We start from the raw sequence: 20,322 nt of genomic DNA, 5'->3' as shown, positions 1-20,322 counted from the left end.
TGCAAAAACGCACGAGAAATTGTGTTAGCTAATTGGTGTTACTGTTACCTTTTGCCTTCAGATTACACTGGCCAGGTTCAAGACAACTTACTATATTATTAATACTAAGCACAGTCCACAAATTTGGACATTTGTGCAGTGTGTTCGATTTCAGTGTGGATGAATGTTGATCATGACGGATGTCACGTGACATACCACGTGAGTCGGAAAACAAGTGAGCAAACGGAAGCATGCGACACGCCGTTTACCTGAATCAATGAAGATTACGTTAGATTCAGCGTAATTATTAATCTGATTTAGGTTTAAACGCATCTGTCTAAATTACATGGAACGTATATTAATTGTACATTGATTAAAGTCCGTTTGCCTAGAAAAAGCAGGGTTTAACTTATGTGATTAAAGACGTAGGGAACCGCTATGTATCTAGACGTCACTCGTCAGTCACTGTCAGTTGTCACTGTCACTGACACTGTCTACGGCAAGGAGCTACGGTAACTGTACTACTGTACTACTACTAAACTACTACTACTACTACTTACTAGTACTACCTATAGTACTCAGTATGTACTACTCTACTAAGTACTAGCCTACTACTACTGACCTGCCACGGCAAACTGTACGCGGGCTATAGTTAGGCACTAGAGCTATGCTGCCAGGGTCTATGTCTCACTGTGTACTGCCCTGGTACTATCTAATATGCTCGGTCGACCGTACCTCGCCTACTCCACTAACGTCGTAACGAGTCTAGGGATGTCGGCCTACGGCCTACTCCCTAACCTAAGCCTAACCATGATCAATAGATTACCAGGCGTACGTTTTCCGGCAGTACCCAGGAGACATAGACCCTAATCAAGTAATCAGCACTAGTAGTGTGTAGCCCGACCAGGCTGTGCGACGGATTGGTCTATACAGCCTGACAACCCTTCCATACAAATCACCTCTGCAGATCTAGATGAATAACCTTGTATCATCTCAAATATAAAACTATTCATACCACCTTTGACTTGCCTTTTTAAAATCATGAAGTTACACTCACAGTTGTCCTGCTTCTAAACAGAATTGTATCCTTAATTCACGGTATAATCTGCTAAATTCTCACAGCATACTGCAACTTTCAAATCAGCTTTAACGCCCATGTTTAGCAAGCACGAGGAAAAACCCGAAACGCTAATAGACTCGCCTAGCAAATACTACAGAAATAGTACGATGGCTCTGAAGGCACAAATTACACACCAAAGAAGTGAAACGATGTTGCAGCAAATGTCTGGCGATTTGTAAAAAAACCTTTAGATGACATGTTCTCGGATGGTAGGGGTGGTTTACATGACGACCGCAGTCGTTTAATTTCTTTGTTCGATCCATTGCGGATTTTTATACACAGTCGGAATGTAGTAGCAACATCGGCCGGCGAATTCGTTAAATTCTGGTGCATTCGCTCAAAAAGTCGCTGTAACCCGTAAGTAGCCCACGCGCATCGTACGCGCACTGATGGTTACAAAGAAGGTGAGTTTACTGATTTTATTAGGTATATCACATGTGCTGGTGGTTCGGGCGATGACTGGTAGGTATAAAAGCATAAGGCAACATCTAACGAAATGTTTATCTGCAGCCACGGTTTGAACACACATTCTAACCCTAGCTGATACCGTTTCTTGGAGCTTTTAGCTAGTATGTATAAGTACCCTACTAGCTACTAGTACTGTATCTACTACTACTACGTACTAGCATACTAGTAGTAGTAGTACTAGTCCTTACTACTGTACATGTAGCTAGTTGTAGTGTAATCTATATTCATTTGTATAAAACTAAAATGTGTAATGTAACTTTGGTCTTCGCTCCTTATTTCAATATTCCTGGTATTCATATCTTTAGTTGTGGTCTTGAACATGTCTATCGACAGTAACGAATGCATCATTTGTAGTGAACCTTGCCATCTTGTTTAATGAATTCCATGCTGAGTATATTGTAAATCTTATGTACTGAGAATTATTTACACCTTTAGTAATACTATAACTAACTATTACTAATAGTAATACTTAATAGTAAGTCTACATCAAATTTAAACTGTTTTACATCAATATTAACATTTTACACATCGGTTTACACATGTCACATCTACTTTCATATTTGAAAGTCGGAAAGTCACACATCATACGTGTACTATATCGTTTTTGTTAATTCTGTTTTTCTAGGGACAATTCAATCATTGTTAGTGTGGATTAAAGACAATCTTTTGCAGGAGAGACCTGAACTATTTATTCAAGGAGAATCTGTGTAGGTAGTAACCAATAAAAACTAATACAAGCGTTCATACATAAGCTGTGAATTTAGAAGAGTAGCGTAGTACAGTTGGTAGTATTACTGTAACTGGGTTATCATATATTCGATCCCACATAGTCATTACCTCCGCCCAACAGAGTTGGAGGAGGTTATGTGATCGCTCTTGTGCTTTTTGTGCGTATATGTGTTCGCGCGATCGATATTAGCGCACTCGAACTGGTCCAGCGAAGCCAGCCAGCGCAGCGGCATGCGAGCCAGCTCGTAACCCACATATCATGTTACATTCTGGCGGAGGTAATTGCACTCATCCGTGAGTGACCTCCTGTCTCGTTTCAGCACTATATTCGTGAGGTGCCTGACAATTAATTAAAAACACTCCTAATTTTCTAGTTTCCACTAATGCATAAGTTTGATTGTCAAGTTTTGAATCGAGAGGCATGCATAGCCTAGTAATTTCAGGCAAAATACAATCCTAACTGAATATAGGGTGTTTATGAGGACCATCAAGTGAATTTTATCACGATTTTGGCCCATACTAAATTTGTTTCGATTCGGAGCTTTGCACGCTGCATTTTTGGCTTAAAACAAAGCTAATCAGCTCCGTGTCGCGACGCCAGATGGCAAGCCACACCGCTTCTTTTTAAGGGGCAGCGTATCGGTGCTCGCGCTCCTACCGCCGCCACCATTAAAATTGTTGGCGCAATGCGGTGCGCGGATCAGATCGCGCCTCATAAAAGTGGATTGAATATCGCGGCACCAAAAGTCTGTGTATCGACCTCGATCGTGTACATCAAAGCCGCCGCGTCAGCGTGGGCCTTGGAGCTAGTTTTCTGCCTGTCCATATAGAGATATGTCACATGTTGCAAAACTGGATCGCTCGAGCCCTTGAGTTGAGTATCTATTCTAGGCCCACACTCTATAAGTTTCAGTAGCCAATGAGAATTTGCAACTTCATACACCGCCTTCGCGGGCTCATTTTAAACAGTCGTCGGTGCGTCCGTGACGACTCTGGCATTTTTCTCTCGGGCGCAACTACCAAATTTGCTTCCGTGGTTGTCCGGGTGTCCAAACCTCTATAAAAAATGTTAATATTCATAAATGCGCGCGCGTGTTCAATTTTACATTACTGGCCAGGGTTGCACAAATAATACGCCACTGCATAATGGCAGTACATTGTCTAGGACGCTCATATGTTCTGCCGCTTGTCTTGAATACAATTACAAGTATAATATACATTACGTGTTTAACCACACACAATTTTTACCTTCCTTCTAGTGCACGGTGTTAATTGTTCAAATTTTTGACCCTCACTCTGTGACTTGACACATACAGTGTTAGTAATGTTTAGTAATGTTTAGTAGATGTAATGTTAGTAGTTAATGTAAATGCTTATGAAATAAATTTTAATGCATAATTTTATTACTAATTATTTATTACGTCATTGATCCCACATCTTTACACATTACCAATATTTTATTAAATCTTCATATAATGAGCTGAAAGCAATGGCGAAATAGGCCATCGTCTGCTGTCACTGCAATTACGTATCAAAATGTACATGAATTAGGCCTTTTTGCTTTACAGCACTGAGCATCACCGTGAGCAGAGTGCATGTCAGCACATGTCTTACAATAAATATCCGGAACAACTAAAACTCTTGAGGGACAACTCCGGACCAACGCCAAAAAAACTTACTAAAATGTGAGCAGCTGCGCCTTTTCGTCGTATGGCCAGATCCTTTTAAGATTTATGGCAGATCTCCTATTTTAAGCGGTGTTGATTTTATATTGTGGCGCTTTCCATCCTATCTAGCTCTTACAAGCGGTGATTTTTAATCTTAGCTTATCCTTCCATTTTATGCTTTACATAGTGTTACATCACTGTAGCTCCTCCTTTACTCTCATCGTTAATCCACCCTCCTTATATTGATCTACTTAACATCAGTGTCTTACTATGTGAATTTAATTGTGAGAGCTGTTGAAAAGTCCCCGCCTTATGGTGTTCTAGGGAGACTATCATTAGTAGTCCTCCTGTACTTTCAAATAACTGAAAGCCTTGGTAACAAAGCCTCCCTAAGAATCTATACTCCTTGTACTTAATTATTAAGATTAGTTCCGGGAATGAACCTCCACCCAGTCTAAAATGGCATTACTAAGCCTATTGATTTTTATGCAATGTTGAATAATGTCCACGTAAATGCTAGAGTAACTGGCACCTTGCTGTAGTTATATACAGCTATATAACTTATAGCCAAACCTTGATTTAGTTTGTCCAAATATACTGCGGGGTTTTTACATTAGCAGAGCAGAACTTGTAATTCGGTATAAGTTGATATTCATTTTACTGTGCCGGTAAATGTTCATCCAGGTGTCATAGCGATATGTAAACATTTGTGCGGACGTGTTTTGGACGCAGATGAATATGGAGGTGTCAGGGCGGTGTGTAACCCGGCCACGGTGAACTAACAACATGGAAATAAGGAGTAATACACACTAACTAATCACGGCACCGTCACATGGACAGTCCTGAAAAAAGTTCCATTATCATGAGCGTCCGTGTTTTACGAAATAACCTATGACAGCATTGCGTTGACGGGTCCGAGCATGCGTGCCGAAAATGTCCGGGCACTTTAATCTGTATTCACACCCGCTTCGCCAGCAGCGGTTTGAAACTTGTAAACAACTGATATTTTTTGGACTGCGGATATTCAATTAGGACATTTCTTAGTAACCAGCAGTGATATTGGACAAACTAATATGCATTCTAGCATGTAAGGTTATGTACTTATTAACTACACTAAGTCGCAGTTACTCTAGCATTTAGTCAACATTCGCATTAATCAATGGCCTAGTATGCCTTTATATGTATTTTTAGCTCACCTTGACATCGTCAAGCCTGACTATTGCCATGGTCGTCGTCGCCGTCGTACGTCCAGTCCGGTCCGTCGCGTCAACAAAATTTCGTCTTCGGTCAAGCGATAACTCCAGGAAACCGTTTCCGCACGATGTTTGAAGAATTTTGTATAGATTGTTACTGCCTAAATTGCTCCCATATTAAACGTCCTTTTTGACTTTCAGACTTTCGAGCCACGGCAATTTTTTGCGCAAAAAATGGGAATTGCCAATTAGTCCATTGTCAGGTTCACGGACTTTTGCTAATTTGTTGGTATGTGAATGAATAAGGCTAGGGGTTTTGATATTTAAAAAAAAAATTATCCAAATTACGGCTGGGGTTTCGTGAATTATATTAGCACTATTATATTAGAACACAAACAGTCCTGTGGTATCACATTCGTCTGGATTCGTGCTTTACAAGATTTCATTAAAGACAATATCTTAATGCAAAATTGGTATTTCCTCTCAAACCCTGCCTGATAAAACGTTCCTATAATTAGAGTAAAGATTTTAAAACAGTGTCGGAACGCTATATAACCTATAACAAAAATCAAAAGCCCATCGCTACAAAGGCGGCGTATAGCGGCCAATCTTACGGTCACAAATTGTGATTTATTTTGGTTTATAAATTAATATGCGAATATAGCAGATGGGGCCATGCGTTTCTAATAATGACCGTCGATGGTTGCTCAATAAAACTGATCTTTGCTTACTCACTCATCTTGTGTCTTTTTTTTGTGGTGAGCACAGTGTCATTGACACTTTCATTTTGCTTATGTTTTCAGGAGCACGCAGGAATACTAGTGCTGGTGAATGATGTCGATTGGGAGCTAATGGTTAATAACAGTAGGCATATTCTAATCAGTTGCAAACATTTACTAATATTATCATGTATGATTAAGTTAAATATTTATGAAAAAGTCCATAATGCTCGTGCTATTTTTTAGCTCATCTGACGAAGGTCAGATGGCAGGCTTTGTTAAGCAATCGAGCATGATTTGGCTCCAGTCAAACAGTTGGGCACAAAATCTAAATGGCTTGACGTACGGATTCGAAGTCCGGAAGTGAGGCGGGGTAATTTTGCAAAACGAGTTGGATGCTTGAAGAGCTGGGCGGTCAGAAGGTCAAAAGGTCAAGATGGTGTAAAAAGAAGGGGGGACATTCCCTACCTTACTTAAGGTATAAGGGAGGAAATGCAGAATTGCGGCACAAATGCTAAACGGCTCGACCTTTAGGCTTCGTGATAGTCGGTGTAATAGCATCATGGTAGGAAAGCCATCACTGTGCCCGAAATTGAGTCACAGTGTGCAAAGGTCAATGGGCGCAGAGAGGCATGATTTTAGCAGCCATTTCTGAGGACATGTTTGCTGACGGAGCCAATTGGAAAACTTTTTTGTTTTCAGCGGTGACCTACCATCTTTTATGGCTTTATTCGAAAGGACGCGTGAAATGTACTTGTCCGCTGCACATGCGAAGAGTAAGTGTCGAGATTAACCTGGATAACCTTTTGACCCTCAAGAGGAGGGTTAAACATTTGTTGACTGTTAGCAAAGGACTGAACTGCTTTTGCTATTATTAGAGCCCATACTAGTGTGAATGTGAGTTTACAGTTGCACAGTTTAATTGCAAAGGCAAATGTTTGTTGAACAAGGTTTACGCTCCTTAAATCATATTATTTTCTAAAGCAGTCTGTCTATAGCACCCTGAAGGCTGAATCAGTGAATGCTCGTGTGGTAAGGCAAAAACACGGGGCAGCCCATGGCTGGCACGCTTCTAATCATAATTGTTGCCTGCCAAGCTGCAATGCACATGTGTCTGCAATGCATAGAGATTAGGTGGGTGCGAAAGTGTAGCTGATATATTTGTTCCAATTGGCTACGAAAGTCAAACAAGAATAAAGAAGACTTATGTATAAGACGTCTTGCTATGCACAAATGAATTTATCAGCAGAACACCAGACACCAGATGCGCCCTGTCGCACTGCGGCACTTGTTTTAGCGTGTTACCTTGTTTCCTCAAGTTTAAATTTAGAGCACTACACACTTTAATTACTATTCACATCAAAGATTTTTTGCATGCTTACAATCAAATGGGGCTGATGCTCACTTATACTTCTTAACTGTTTCTATGTACACAGGGTGGAAAAGATTACGAAATTCAAGAAGGCGACAACGTTGTGTTTATCTCCACTCTGCACGGTGGATAGACATACGTACGCGTCGCCGCTGGATGTTTCCATCAAGCAGCAGTTGCCAATTCAATCGTGCGACATTGGATTGCCGATCTCGTTAAGCGAAGCCGCGCAGTTTCACGGCGCACGATAACAATCAAATTTGTCACCCGTGCAACTTGCAACTTGCGCAACAACTTTTTGCTCTCTGTGCAACAATTGGCTTCAACAACAACAACTTTTGCACAAAAACTTGCTCGATCTCGACGACAACGACGACGAAGACGATGGCGGCGGCGACCGATGATGACTCGGCGCGATTCGCGGCGCTGCTCCAGCGCATCCCGGGCGAGGCCAACGCCGTCACCTCCCTCGTGAGGGCGCTGTCGCAGCGCGTTGAGAGCGGCGAGCTCGCGACGGCGCGCGGCGTCGGATTCCTAGAGGTCAAGTACCAGCTGCTCCTCGGCTACCTGACGAACCTCGCCTACGTCATCGCGCGGAAGTCACGCGGCGAGCTGATAGAGGGCGCCGCGTGCGTCGGCCAGCTCGTCGAGCTGCGCACGCTGCTCGAGAAGATGCGGCCCGTCGACCAGAAGCTGAAGTACCAGATCGACAAGCTCGTGAAGACAGCCGCCACCGGCGCGGACGCCGGCGCCGACGACCCGCTCCGATTCCGACCCAACCTCGACAATCTCGCGGGCGGACTCGACGATGCGGAGGAGGAGGAGGAGGAGGAGGAGGAGGAAGACGGGGGTCGGGAGCGGGCGGCGAAGCGCGAGGCCGCCACCGAGCGGAAGTACCGGCCGCCGAGGCTCGCGGCGGCGCACTTTGACGGCGACGAGTCGGCGCTCGAGCGGCAGGTGGGTGTAGCAAAGATAAAAACATGTGACGTCACCCTAACCACTTCGAGGCTAAATTGTTTGGCAAATAAGCCGGCGTTAGTGCCAGAATGCCAGTTTTCTCACCTGTTTCTTGTGGATTTTAACTTAAGCAAATGCGCAGTGAAATGGGAGCAACTAGAGTTTATTTTGTCATAAGGTAGTGTGATTATGCATGCCACGAATGTTTGCTAGTCTAGTACTGGAAAAATTAGCGTTTGGATGCGCATAGTGCGGCTTTAATGTTTCTCTACTCTCTTTCACGTATTATTGCCGACAATTTCCTGTAAATGCCGTCCAAATGCTCATCTGCAACAAACTCTGGCTGCTGCTGTACACTGACACATAAATATATAGCAGGTAGGAAAGCGTGCTGCCAAAATTCGCTCAACGCTCGCTTCATTTCACACGAATACAACACAAATATTCAACCATTCTACTCCATCTTTGTTTCTATTTGAAGGACAGTGTTCACTTGTTATAAAAACATACTGTCTGTGTTCGTAACCAAGCTGTGTCACGCAAAATCACACAAAGCCTGACGAAATTCTCGCGTTATATTTCTTATTCTTATATAATTCTCTGCTGTGTATATTGACGTTAAGTCGTTAGTCACACAACAGGCCCTTGGAGGCTCAAGTTTCAAGAAGAGTATAAGAGCGAAGCGGTATCTGGTCCGAAGGGTACCTGGTACAGATCTGAACATTAGTCGCCAGCCGGTCGATTATATCCACTAGCCGCGTCATAAATTAGTTGAAGTCTAATCAGGTCGCGACGGACACGCGGACGGCTTAAAAAGGATGGGTTTTGGTAGAAGAGGGAGAGACGCCGGAATCCTCTAATGAGTACGCGCACACTGTTTTGACTGTGCTGTTCATCTAAATGAAACCGTACTTGCCACCGCTTACTCAACTGTTACTTCTAATGACTACGTTCGAGATATATTCCACTCTACAATTTGGATAGAGATTATGATATCCGCTTCGCTCTTATACTCTTCTTGAAACTTGAGCCTCCAAGGGCCTGTGGTCACACAGCCTGGTCGGGCTAAGTACTCAGTAGCCACAAGTTCCCTTCTCGCTTAACACTACGTTAGTACGTAGTCATGTACCGTAGTATTTCGACGCTTGCCCGAAACTGGACGCTCCTAAGTGCGCATGCGTGAAGGCGCCTCTTGTTTTGCAAGGGTGCATGCGCAGTAGTCATCTGCGCATCTCGTCCATCGAAAACGGTCGCAATAAACAAACGTGCGACCAACCCGGTCACTCATGGAAACATTTGATTGAAACAATTTGTAATGTAGTACTACTACTAGTATTAAGTTAGTAAGACTGTGTGTGTCAGGTTACAAGGCGAAACAAAAAGAAAACAAACGAGCATGGCTACTATTTCCTACGGCCCTGCAAAACAAGATTCAAACAAACAAAAATAAGAGAAAAACAAAAGAGCATGCGCGCATGCGCACTTAGGAGCGTCCAGTTTCGGGCGAGCGTCCAAATACTACGGTACAGTCCTACGCCGTGTAACACTACTAACAGTAACAGTCGGAGAGCCTGGTCGGTTTAGGTACTCAGTAGGCCCTAGAGTAGAGGCTAGAGACAGTATCTAGAGTGTCAGTACTGATAGTGATAGCCCGAGTTCATTAACTGCCTGCGGCCTGCGGCAGTTGCCAGTTAATGAACGCGGGCTATAGTACTAGAGGCAGAGCTATACTGACAGTAGACCAATATGGCAATAAATTGTGCCCTAAAAAAATTTATATTCTGATGTTATTTTAGGTGATGTTATAATGACGTTATCCCAAAATAACATCAGAATATAAAAATTTTCAGGGCACAATTTATTGGTCTATACTGACAGTAGTCAGTAGTCTAGCCCGACCAGGCTGTGCGACGGATTGTCTATACACGGTGCTACGGTGCACGATGCTACGGTATTCTAACCCTAGCAATACCGTTTCTTGGAGCTATCAGTGACAGTACTCAGTACGACAGTAGTCATGAATAATAATGTTTGGCTGTGCAGATTATATACTAAGTAACGACTATCATACCTGAACCAGTAACTTGAAAGCCAAACGCACGAGAAAATTGTGTAGCTAACGTGTTACTTTACCTTTGCCTTCAGTTACCTGGCCAGGTCAAGACACTTACTATTAGTATTAATACTAAGACAGTCCACAAATTTGAACTTTCGCAGTGGTCGTTCAATGTTGATCAATGACGATGTCACGTGACAACCACGTGAGTCGGAAAACAAGTGAGCAAACGAGCATGCGACACGCCGTTAACCTGAATCAATGAAGATTACGTTAGAGTTCAGGTATTATAATCTGATTTTATTTAAACGCATCTGTCTAAATTACATGGAAACGTATATAATTGTACATGATTAAAGTCTTTGCCTGAAAAGCCCACCCCCCCCCTGGGTTTAACTTATGTGATTAAAGACGATACGAAGTATGTATCTAGACTTCACTCGTCAGTCACTGTCTAGTTGTCAGCTGTCACTACACTGCCTACGGCAAGGAGCTACGGTACTGTACTACTGTATATACTACTACTACTACTATACTCTAGTACTTTTACTACTAGTACTAGTACTGTACTACTAGTACTAGTACTAGTACTACTTACTGACCTGCCAGCGCAACTTACGCGGGCGTATAGTTAGGCCACTTAGAGCGTATGCTGCACGGGTCTTATGTCTCACTGTGTACTGCCCTGGGCTCTGATCTAATAATGTCTTGTTCCGGCCCGTTACCTCGCCTACTCCCTAACGTGGCGTAACGATCTAGGGAGTCGCCTACGCCTACTCCCTAACCCGTTAACCCTAACCATGATCAGATTAGATTACCAGGCGTACGTTTTCCTGCGCAGTCACCCAGGGAGACATGACCCTATCAAGTATCAGCACTAGTAGTGTCGTTAGCCCGACCAGGCTGTTGCCGAGGATTGTTCTATACGCCTGACACCCTTCCATAAAACTCACCTCTGCAGATCTAGATGAATAACCTTGATACTATCTCAAATAAAACTTTCCATTACCCACCTTTGACTTGCCTTGATTTAAAATCATTAAGTTACACTCACAGATTGTCCTGCTTCTAAACTAGACATGTATCTCTTAATATTCACGGTATAATCTGCTAATTCTCCACAGCATATCAACTTTCAATCCAGCTTTTAACCGCCTGCATGTTAGCAAGCACGGGAAAACCCGAAACGCTAATAGACTCGGCCTAGAAAATACTACAGAAATAGTACGATGAGCTCTGAAGGCCAATATACACACCAAAGCGCAAGTGAAACGTGTTCAGAAATGTCCTGGCGCGATTTGTAAAAAAACTTTAGATGTGACATTGTTCTCGATGTAGGGGTGGCTTTACATGACGACCGCAGATCGTTTAATATTCTTTGTCTGATCCATTGCGGATTTTAGTCACAGTCGGAATGAGTAGCAACATCGGCGTGCGAATTCGTTAAATTCTGGCTGCATTCGTCTCAAAAGTCGACTGTAAACCCGTACAGTACCCAGCGACATCGTAGCGCACTGATGCGTTACAGAAGAGGTGGCGTTTACTGATTTATTTGGATATATCACAGTGTTGTGGTGCTTCTTTGGCGATGCTTGGAAACATAACGGCAACTACGCTGTTTAGTGCTGCAGCCACCGGTTTTGAAACAGTATCCTAAACACCTAGCGATACCGTTTCTTGGAGCCTAAGCTAGTAGTACTATACTATATATACTACTACGTACTACTACTACTCGTATAGATACTACGTAGTAGTAGTACTACTTACTTACTGTACTGTACTAGTTGTAGTGTACTATTTCATTTGTAAAACTAAATGTGTAACTGTAACTTGTCTCGCTCCTTATTTCAATACTTGGCTTTTCTCTAGTGGTGGTGCTGAACTGCTATTCGACAGTAAGAAGCATCATTGTGTGAACCTTGCCTCTTGTAATGTTCCATGTGAGTATTTATAAATCTAGTACTGTAGAATTATTACATTAGTAATTACATAAACTTAACTATATTATTCAATAGTTATACTTTAATAATGAAGTCTTACATCAAATTTAAACTGCTTTTCACATCAATATTACATTGTTACACATCGCGTTTACAAGCATGTCACAGTCTACTTCTATTTTGAAAGTCTGGAAAGTCACACATCATAAGCGTTGTTACTATATCGTTTTTTGTTAATTCTGCTTTTCTTAGGGACAATTCATCATTGATTAAGTGTGGATTAAAAGACAAATCTTATTTGCAGGAGAGACCTGAACTATTTATTCAAGGAGATCTGGTGTAGGTAGCTAACCAATAAGAACTGAACAAGCTGTCTACATAAGCTCGTGAATTTTAGAGAGTTACGTAGTACAGTTGCGTAGTATTACTAGTAAACTGGCGTTTATCATATATATTTCGATCCCACATTAGTCCATTACACGTCCGCCCAACGGATTGGAGTGGGTTATGTTGCATTCGCTTCTTGTGCTTTTTGTGGTAGTTGTGTTCGCAGCGGATCGATATTACGGGCATCGACTGGTCAGGCGACCAGCCAGTCCAGGATGCGAGCCAGCTCGATAATCACACACATGTTACATTCTGGCGGATGGTATGCATCTCGTTGAGCTGCCCTCTGTTCTCGTTTCACACGTATTTGAGAGTGCCCTGGACATATTAAAAACACAAACCTATTTTCTAGTTTTCCACTACGATAGTTTTGATTGTCAGTTTTTGAACAGAGGATGCACTAAGCCTAGTACATTCTACAGGCAGAATAATTACCTAATCCTAACTGAATATAGGGTGTTGTATTTGAGGCCATCAGATGATGAATTTTATCACGATTTTTGGCCCAATACTCAAATATTGTACTTCATTGGAGGACATTTACGCCCTGCATTTAATGGACAAACAAGTACTTCAGCTGCCACTGTCAGCGCACCCAGCGATGGCAAAGCCACACTGTCGTTTCTTTTTAAGGGGCGCGTCAATGGTTGCTCGCGCTCCACCGCCGCCACCATTAAATTTTGTGCCAGGATGGGGATGCGCGGATCAATCGCGCCTCATAAAAGTGGTTGAAATCGCCCACCAAAGTCTATGTATCGCACTCAGATCGTGTACATCAAAGCCGCCGCGTCAGCGTGGCCTTGAGGCTAGTTTCTCTGTGTCCCTATGAGATTTAGTCATATGTTTGCAGTGGATCTGCGAGCCCTTGAGATGGAGTATCTATTCTAGCCCAAACTCTAGATTTCAGTAGCCAAGTGAGAATTGCAACCTTTCACTGACACCCTTCGCGGCGCTCATTTTAACAGGTCGCTCGGTCGTCCGTGACGGACTGGCACCGTTTTCTCTCGGGCGCAACTACAAATTTGCCTTCGTGGTTGTTCCGGTGTCCAAGACCTCTATAAAAAATGTTCATATAATCATAAATCGCGTCGCATTTCATTACATACGGCCAGAGGCTTGCACAATCACGCCACTGCAAATGCGTAATGATCTAGGACGCTATATACCTGTCTGGCTTGGTGATACATGAAAGTATATACATTAGTTGTTAACCCATCACAACAAATGTTTACGTCACCGTGTGCTAGCAGTTATTCGTCAATTTTTGCCTCATCGTGTGACTTGACACATACAGTGTTAGTAATGTGTAGATATGTTTAGTAGTGTTAATGTTAGTAGTTCAATGTAAAAATGCTTTGAAAATAAATTTATTGCAATTTTTTCTATTATTTATACAGTCATTGATCCCAGGCATCTTTTACACAGTTACAATTATTTATTATCTATATAATGAGCTGTAAACAATGCGAATGGCCATGTCTGCTGTCACTTGCAATACCGTACAAAATGTACATGATTACGGCCTTTTGCTTTACAGCACTGAGCATCACGCGTGAGCCAGAGTGCATTGCAGCCAATGTTTAAATAATATCCGGACAACTAAAACTCTGAGGGAACAACTCTCGTGCAACCCAAAAAAATCTTCAAAATTTGGAGCACTGCCGCCTTCGTCGTATGGCCAGATTCCTTTTAAGAAATTTATGGCAGATATCTCCTATTTTAAGCGGTAAGTTTAGATTCTTAATAGTTGTTGTAGCGTCTTCCATCAACTTCTAGCCTCTCTAAAGGCGTCTTGTTGATTTTTATAATTCTATGTGAGCTCTTATTCCTTCCCATCGTTATATGCCCTTTACATTCCCAGCGTGTTATCTATTCACTCCGTAGCATCCCTCCTTATATTACTCTCATCCGTTAATTCCCACCGCCCTCCTTATGTATACTCTGCTATTCTACGTTACACACATCTAGATGTCATATAATTCCACTCTATTACTCATTTAAGTGTGATTGTATGGAGCTGTTGAAAAGTCCCCTCCTTATGGTGTTTCTATGGGAGTACTTATTAGTAGTCCTCCTGTACTTTTTCAAATTCTGAAAGCCTATGGTAACATATAGACCTCCCTAAAATCTTATACTCTTGTACTTAATTATTTAAGATTAGTTCGCGAGGTAAATTGAACCTCCACCCCCAGTTAAAAGGCATTACCTAAGCCTATTGATTTTTATCGCAATGGTTGAATAATGTCACACGTAAATCGGCTAGAGTAACTGGCACCTTTGCCTGTAGTTATATACAGTATATTAACCTTATAGCCAAACCTTGATTTAGTTTGTCCAATATCACGCTGGCTTACATTACAAGCAGAACTTGAATCGGTCATAAGTTGATATTCATTTTACTTTGCCTGGTAAATGTCATCCAGGTGTCAAGCGATGATGTAAACATTTGTGCGGCCCTGTGTTTTGGACCGCAGATGAAATGGAGGTGTCAGGGCGGTGTTAACCGGCCACGGTGACATAACACATGGAAATAGGGTAGTAATACACACGTACTAATCAGGCACGCACGATGACAGTTCCTGACAAAAAGTTCTTATCATGCAGCGTCCGTGTTACGAAATAACTGATGACAGCATTGCGTTGGACGGGTCCTGAGCATGCTGGCGAAAATGTCCGGGCACTTTAAATCTGTAATCACACCCGCTGCGCAGCAGCGGGTTTTGAAACTTGTAAACAACTGATTTTTTTGGACTGCGGCATATTCAATTAGGCATTTTCTTAGTAACCAGCAGTGATATTGGACAAACTAATATGCATTAGCATGTAAGGTTATGTACTTATTAACTACACAAGGTCCAGTTACTCTCAGCATTTAGTCAACATTGCATTGAATCAATGGCCTAGTATGCCTTTATATGTATTTTTAGCCTCACCTTGACATCGTCAAGCTGAGCTATTGCCAGTGGTCGTCGTCGTCCGTCGTACGGTCCAGTCCGGTCCGTCCGTTCAACATTTCGTCCTTCCGGTCAACGATAACTCCAGGAAACCGTTTCCGCACGATGTTTTGGAAGATTGCTTTATAGTTGTTACTGCCTATGCTCCCATATTAAACGTCCTTTTTGACTTTCGACTTTCGAGCCACCGGCAATTTTTTGGCAAAGAAATGGCGAATTGCCCATTTAGTCAGGTCAGGTTCAACGGACTTTTGCTTAATTTGTTGGTATGTGAATGAATAAGGCTAGGGGTTTTGCATATTTAAAAAAAAAAATTATCACAAATTACGGGCTGGGGTTTAGGCAATTATATAGCACTATTATATAGAACACAAACAGTCTGTGGTATCACACTCGTCTCGGTTCGTTTTACAAGATTTCATTAAAGACATATCCTTTAATGCAAAATTGGCCTGATTTCCTCTCCACCCTGCCTGATAAAACGTTTCTATATTAGAGTAAAGATTTTAAAACAGGGTCGAACGCTATATAACATAACCAAGCCATCGTACAAATGCGGCGTATAGCGCCATCTTACGGTCACAAATTGTGATTATATTTTGGTTTATAAATTATTAGCGATATAGCAGATGGGGGCCCCCATCGTTTCTATAATGACGTCGATGGTTGCTCAATTAAAACTGATCTTTGCTTACTCACTCATTTGCGTTGTTCCTTTTTTTTGTGGTGAGCTACAGTGTCATTGACACTTTCATTTTTGCTTATGTTTTTCAGGAGACACGCGAATACTAGTGCTGTGTGAATGATGTCGATTGTGGAGTAATGGTTAATAACAGTAGCATATTCTATAATCAGTTGCAAACATTTACTAATATTATCATGTATGATTAATTAAATTATTTATGAAAAAGGGTCCATAATGCTCGTGTATTTTTTTAGCTCATCTTGACGAAGTCAGATGCAGCTTTTGTTAGCAATCGCATGATGTGCGCTCCAGTCAAACAGTTTGGGCACAAATCTAAATGGTCTTGACGTACGGATTCGAAGTCGGGGACAGTGGGGGCGGGCGTAATTTTTTGCAAAACGAGTTGGGATGTTTGAAGCTGGGCGGTCAAAAAGGTCAAAGCGTCAAGATGCGTGTAAGAAAGAAGGGGGGACATTCCCTCCTTACTTAAGGTATAGGGAGGAAATGCAGAATTTGCGGCACAAAATCTAAACTGGCTCGACCTTTTAGGCTTCGTGGATAGTCGGTGATATAGTCATGGTAAGGAAGAAGCCATCACTGTCCGAAATTGGAGTCACAGTCTGTCAAAGGTCAATGGGCGCAGAGGGCATGATTTTAGCAGATTTCTGAAGGACATGTTTGCTGACGGAGCCAATTGGAAAACTTTTTTGTTTCAGCGGTGACCTACCCATTTTTATGGCTTTATTGACGAAAGGACGTGAAATGTACTTTCCGGCTGACATGCGAAGAGTAAAGTGTCGAGATTAACCTGTTTGACCCTCAAGAGAGAGGGAAACATTGATTGTTGACTGTTAACAAAGGACTGACACTGCTTTTGCTATTAATTAGAGCCCATACCCTGACCTGTGAATGTGAGTTTTACAGTTGACATGTTTAATTGCCAAAAAAAGGCAAATGTATGCTTGAACAAGGTTTACGCTCCTTAAAGTCATAATTATTTTCTAAAAGCAGTCGATGTCTATAGCACCCTGAAAGGCCTGAATCAGTGAATGGCTCGTGTGGATAGGCAAAAAAACACGGGGCAGCCCATGGCTGCCACACTTCTAATCATAATTGTTTGCGCTGCCAACCGTGCAATGCCACAATGTATCTTGCCATGGCATAGAAGCATTAGGGGTGGGTGCAAAAGGTAGCTGATATATTTTGCTTCCATTGGCTACGAAAGTCAAACAAGGAATAAGAGATAGACTTATGTATAAGACGTCTTGCTCATGCCACAATGATTTTATCAGCAGAACAACCAGACACCAGATGAGCCCTGTTGCACTGCGCCACTTGTTTTAGCGTGTTCCTTGTTTTCCTCAGCTTTTAAATTTAGTAAGTACTACACACTTTAATTACTATGTCACATCCAAAGATGTTTTTGCATTGTTACAATAAATGGGGCTGATGCTCACTTATACTGTCTTAACTGTTCTATGTTACACATGGGTGGAAAGATTTACGAAATTCAAGATAGGCACACGCTTGTGTATCTCAACTCTGCGACGTTGGATAGACGTACGTACGCCGTCAGCCGCTGGATGTTTCTCATCAAGCAGCCAGTTGCCAATTCAATCGTGCGACATTGGGATGCCCGATCTTGTTAGCGTAAGGCCGCGCGAGTTTCACGTGCGCACGATAACAATGCAAAATGTTCACCCGCTGCAACCTTGAACTCGCCCGCAAACAACTTTTTGCTTCTGTTGCAACAAGTTGGCTCAGACAACAAACAACTTTTGGCACACAACTTCTCGATCTCGACGACAACGACGCGAAGACGATGGCGGGCGTGCGACGATTGAATGACTCCGCGCGCGATTCGCGGCGCTGCCTCCAGCGCATCCCGGGCTGAGGCCGACGCCGTCACCTCCCTCTGAGGGCTGCTGGTGTCGCAGCGCGTCGAAAGCGGCGAAGCTCGTGGACGGGCCACGCGGGCGTCGGATTCCTAGAGGTCCAAGTTACCAGCTTGCTCCTCGGCTTACCTGACGAACCTCGGCCTACGTCATCGCGCGAAGTCCGCGCGGCGAGCTTGATTATTGAGGGCGCCTGCGACAGGCGTCGGCCAGTCGTCGAGCTGCCGCACGCTGCCTCGAGAAGATGCGGCCGTTCGACCAGAAGCTGAAGCTACCAGATCGACCAAGCCTCGTGAAGAACAAGCCGCCACCGCCGCGCGGACGCCGCGCCGACGACCGGCTCCGATTCCGAACCCAACCTGCGACAACTCTCGCGGGCGGACTCGACGATGCGGAGGAGGAGGAGGAGGAGGAGAGGAGGAGGAAGACGGGGGGTCTGGAGCGGTGCGGCGAAGCGGCGAGGCCGCACGCAGCGGAAGTACCGCGCCGCCGAGGCTCGCTGGCGGCGCACTTGACGGCGACGAGTCGGCGCTTGAGCGGCAGGGCAGCGGCTGTGAGCCGCGCAGCCCGCCGGCCGCGCGCTAGGGGGCGCCGCCGTCGAGGAGCTGCGGCGCGAGTACGACGACGGGCCGGAGGAGATCCGCGAGGAGTCGGTCGCGAAGGTTCGGGAGGAGCGGGAGCGGCGGCGGCGGCGCGAGTATGAGGAGGAGCACCTCATGCGGCTGCAGGAGCCGCGGCGCGGCGGAGGCGGCGACGATCGCCGCAACATGCCGCTCATGTCGAATCTCGACCAGCTGACGCGATTCGGGGACCTGCGCGCGCTCTCGGGGGAGGTCGGCGAGGAGGCGGAGGGATTCGTGGCGAAGAAGAAGAAGAAGGCTGCGGGGGGAAAGTCGTCGTCCGGGAAGAAGGGGAAGAAGGGAAAGCGGAGGCGTTTCCATTAGGCAAGAGTGTATTGGCGGTTTGGGGAGGGATGAGGTCGAACATGTACGGTACATGTTCTATTTTGTACGTATGTTGGATCGTCAATTTGCAGTTGTTGGTTGAGTTTATGCCTTGCGTGAAAGATGTGCCCGTGTCCCATATGGATTAAAAAATGTGATCCTAGCATTCGTCTGTCAATCAGGGTCTCATTTAGCTTTGAAATAGGAACAGCATCAATTGTGGTGGCAGATGTGTTACCGTTGTTATGGTACAAAACAAATGCTAGTAAGTGCAAAATCGTGTATTTTTGTTTCTGTTGCTTCTTAGTTTATCTCATTGTTTGATGTAGGGATTAATTGAACCAATAAAAACTCAATGTGCATTGATGAAAATGAATTTGTCTAATACTTTGATTAGACATTCAAATGTATCATTAGACATTAATTACATTAGTGACTTGTTAATCAGCGCTACTGATTTATCTCTACTGGCTGTTGTGCATTGTTGTGTGATGCACGTAGAAATAAATGGTTTACAATCTGTAATACATTTATATATAAATATCCAATTAACTTTTTGGCATAAAATTAAAAGCAGATTTACGGTCTAGCTACATGTTGCCACACGACATTTCAGACAATTTTTGAATAACATGGTGTACGGTAGCTTATAATATGTGCCCCGTGATAGCCAAATGAGTCGGAAGTCGCACAGTAGCATTCTACTGTACAAACGATTTAAAAAAAAAAATAATTTTTTTTAATTTTTGTGAAATTTTTGAGCATTATAACTATGAAAAATGAATATAAAAATAAATATGATTTATATTCTCTGCTTTGATCGTGAAGGGCAGGCACTATTAGTTTATCAGGAGGTATTATTCATATAACCATGGCACAATGTGCCTGTATACATCTAATTGCTAGGAGGCCACACTGAGCGATTTTTAATCGCCGGATCGCGCGCGGCCGATTAAAGATTGCCAGCCGAATCTTAATCGCGCCGATCACGTAAGCGGGCACACGTAGACGATTTTTATCGCCGCGCATCCACGACAGGGGGCGCACACTTTGACGTAGCGAATCTGAGAGCTACGCGTATATGCACTCGACAGAACATATTAACATCAATTGTTCATCAACAAACACGTTCGATTGGTTTAGAAAAATCGATCGGGCGGCGACAAAATACGCCGCGTCACGGGCCACTACGAGCGCATAATAGATCGCCCGGCGCTAAATAATACGCCTCGAAACATACTCTAACATTTCTGGATA

The 20,322-nt window shown here is 43.5% G+C and overlaps 3 protein-coding genes and 1 long non-coding RNA gene across 4 annotated transcripts in view; 2 read left to right on the top strand and 2 right to left on the bottom strand.

Annotated features, from left to right (window-relative positions):
• The window catches only part of LOC106811390 (UPF0585 protein C16orf13 homolog A-like), an 18,260-nt gene extending 7,917 nt beyond the window's left edge, over positions 1 to 10,343 (bottom strand). The window contains exon 1 of the mRNA XM_014814979.1: positions 10,276 to 10,343. The gene's annotated coding sequence lies outside the window, so the exon portion shown is untranslated. The remainder of the gene's footprint in view (positions 1 to 10,275) is intronic.
• LOC106811391 (S1 RNA-binding domain-containing protein 1-like) overlaps positions 1 to 10,451 on the bottom strand; it is a 30,501-nt gene extending 20,050 nt beyond the window's left edge. Inside the window, exon 1 of the mRNA XM_014814980.1 lies at positions 10,338 to 10,451. The gene's annotated coding sequence lies outside the window, so the exon portion shown is untranslated. The remainder of the gene's footprint in view (positions 1 to 10,337) is intronic.
• On the top strand, positions 2,207 to 19,441 carry LOC106811389 (neuroguidin-A-like). Its single transcript, XM_014814978.1, has 5 exons — positions 2,207 to 2,274; positions 5,960 to 6,010; positions 7,312 to 8,204; positions 18,324 to 18,599; positions 18,688 to 19,441. The coding sequence occupies exons 3-5, from the start codon at positions 7,632 to 7,634 to the stop codon at positions 19,063 to 19,065; spliced, it is 1,227 nt and encodes a 408-aa protein (XP_014670464.1). The 5' UTR covers positions 2,207 to 2,274; positions 5,960 to 6,010; positions 7,312 to 7,631; the 3' UTR covers positions 19,066 to 19,441.
• On the top strand, positions 10,470 to 12,491 carry LOC106811397. The gene is made up of 3 exons (XR_001394143.1): positions 10,470 to 10,544; positions 12,130 to 12,200; positions 12,453 to 12,491. It is a non-coding gene; the product is annotated as an uncharacterized LOC106811397 (long non-coding RNA).
• Positions 19,442 to 20,322: the final 881 nt, after the last annotated feature.

Source organism: Priapulus caudatus, unplaced genomic scaffold, assembly GCF_000485595.1.
Source record: "Priapulus caudatus unplaced genomic scaffold, Priapulus_caudatus-5.0.1 Scaffold534, whole genome shotgun sequence".
Classification (NCBI taxonomy): domain Eukaryota; kingdom Metazoa; phylum Priapulida; class Priapulimorpha; order Priapulimorphida; family Priapulidae; genus Priapulus; species Priapulus caudatus.
The sequence above is the reverse complement of the archived record's forward strand: the minus strand, read 5'-3'. Positions and strand labels throughout refer to the sequence as shown.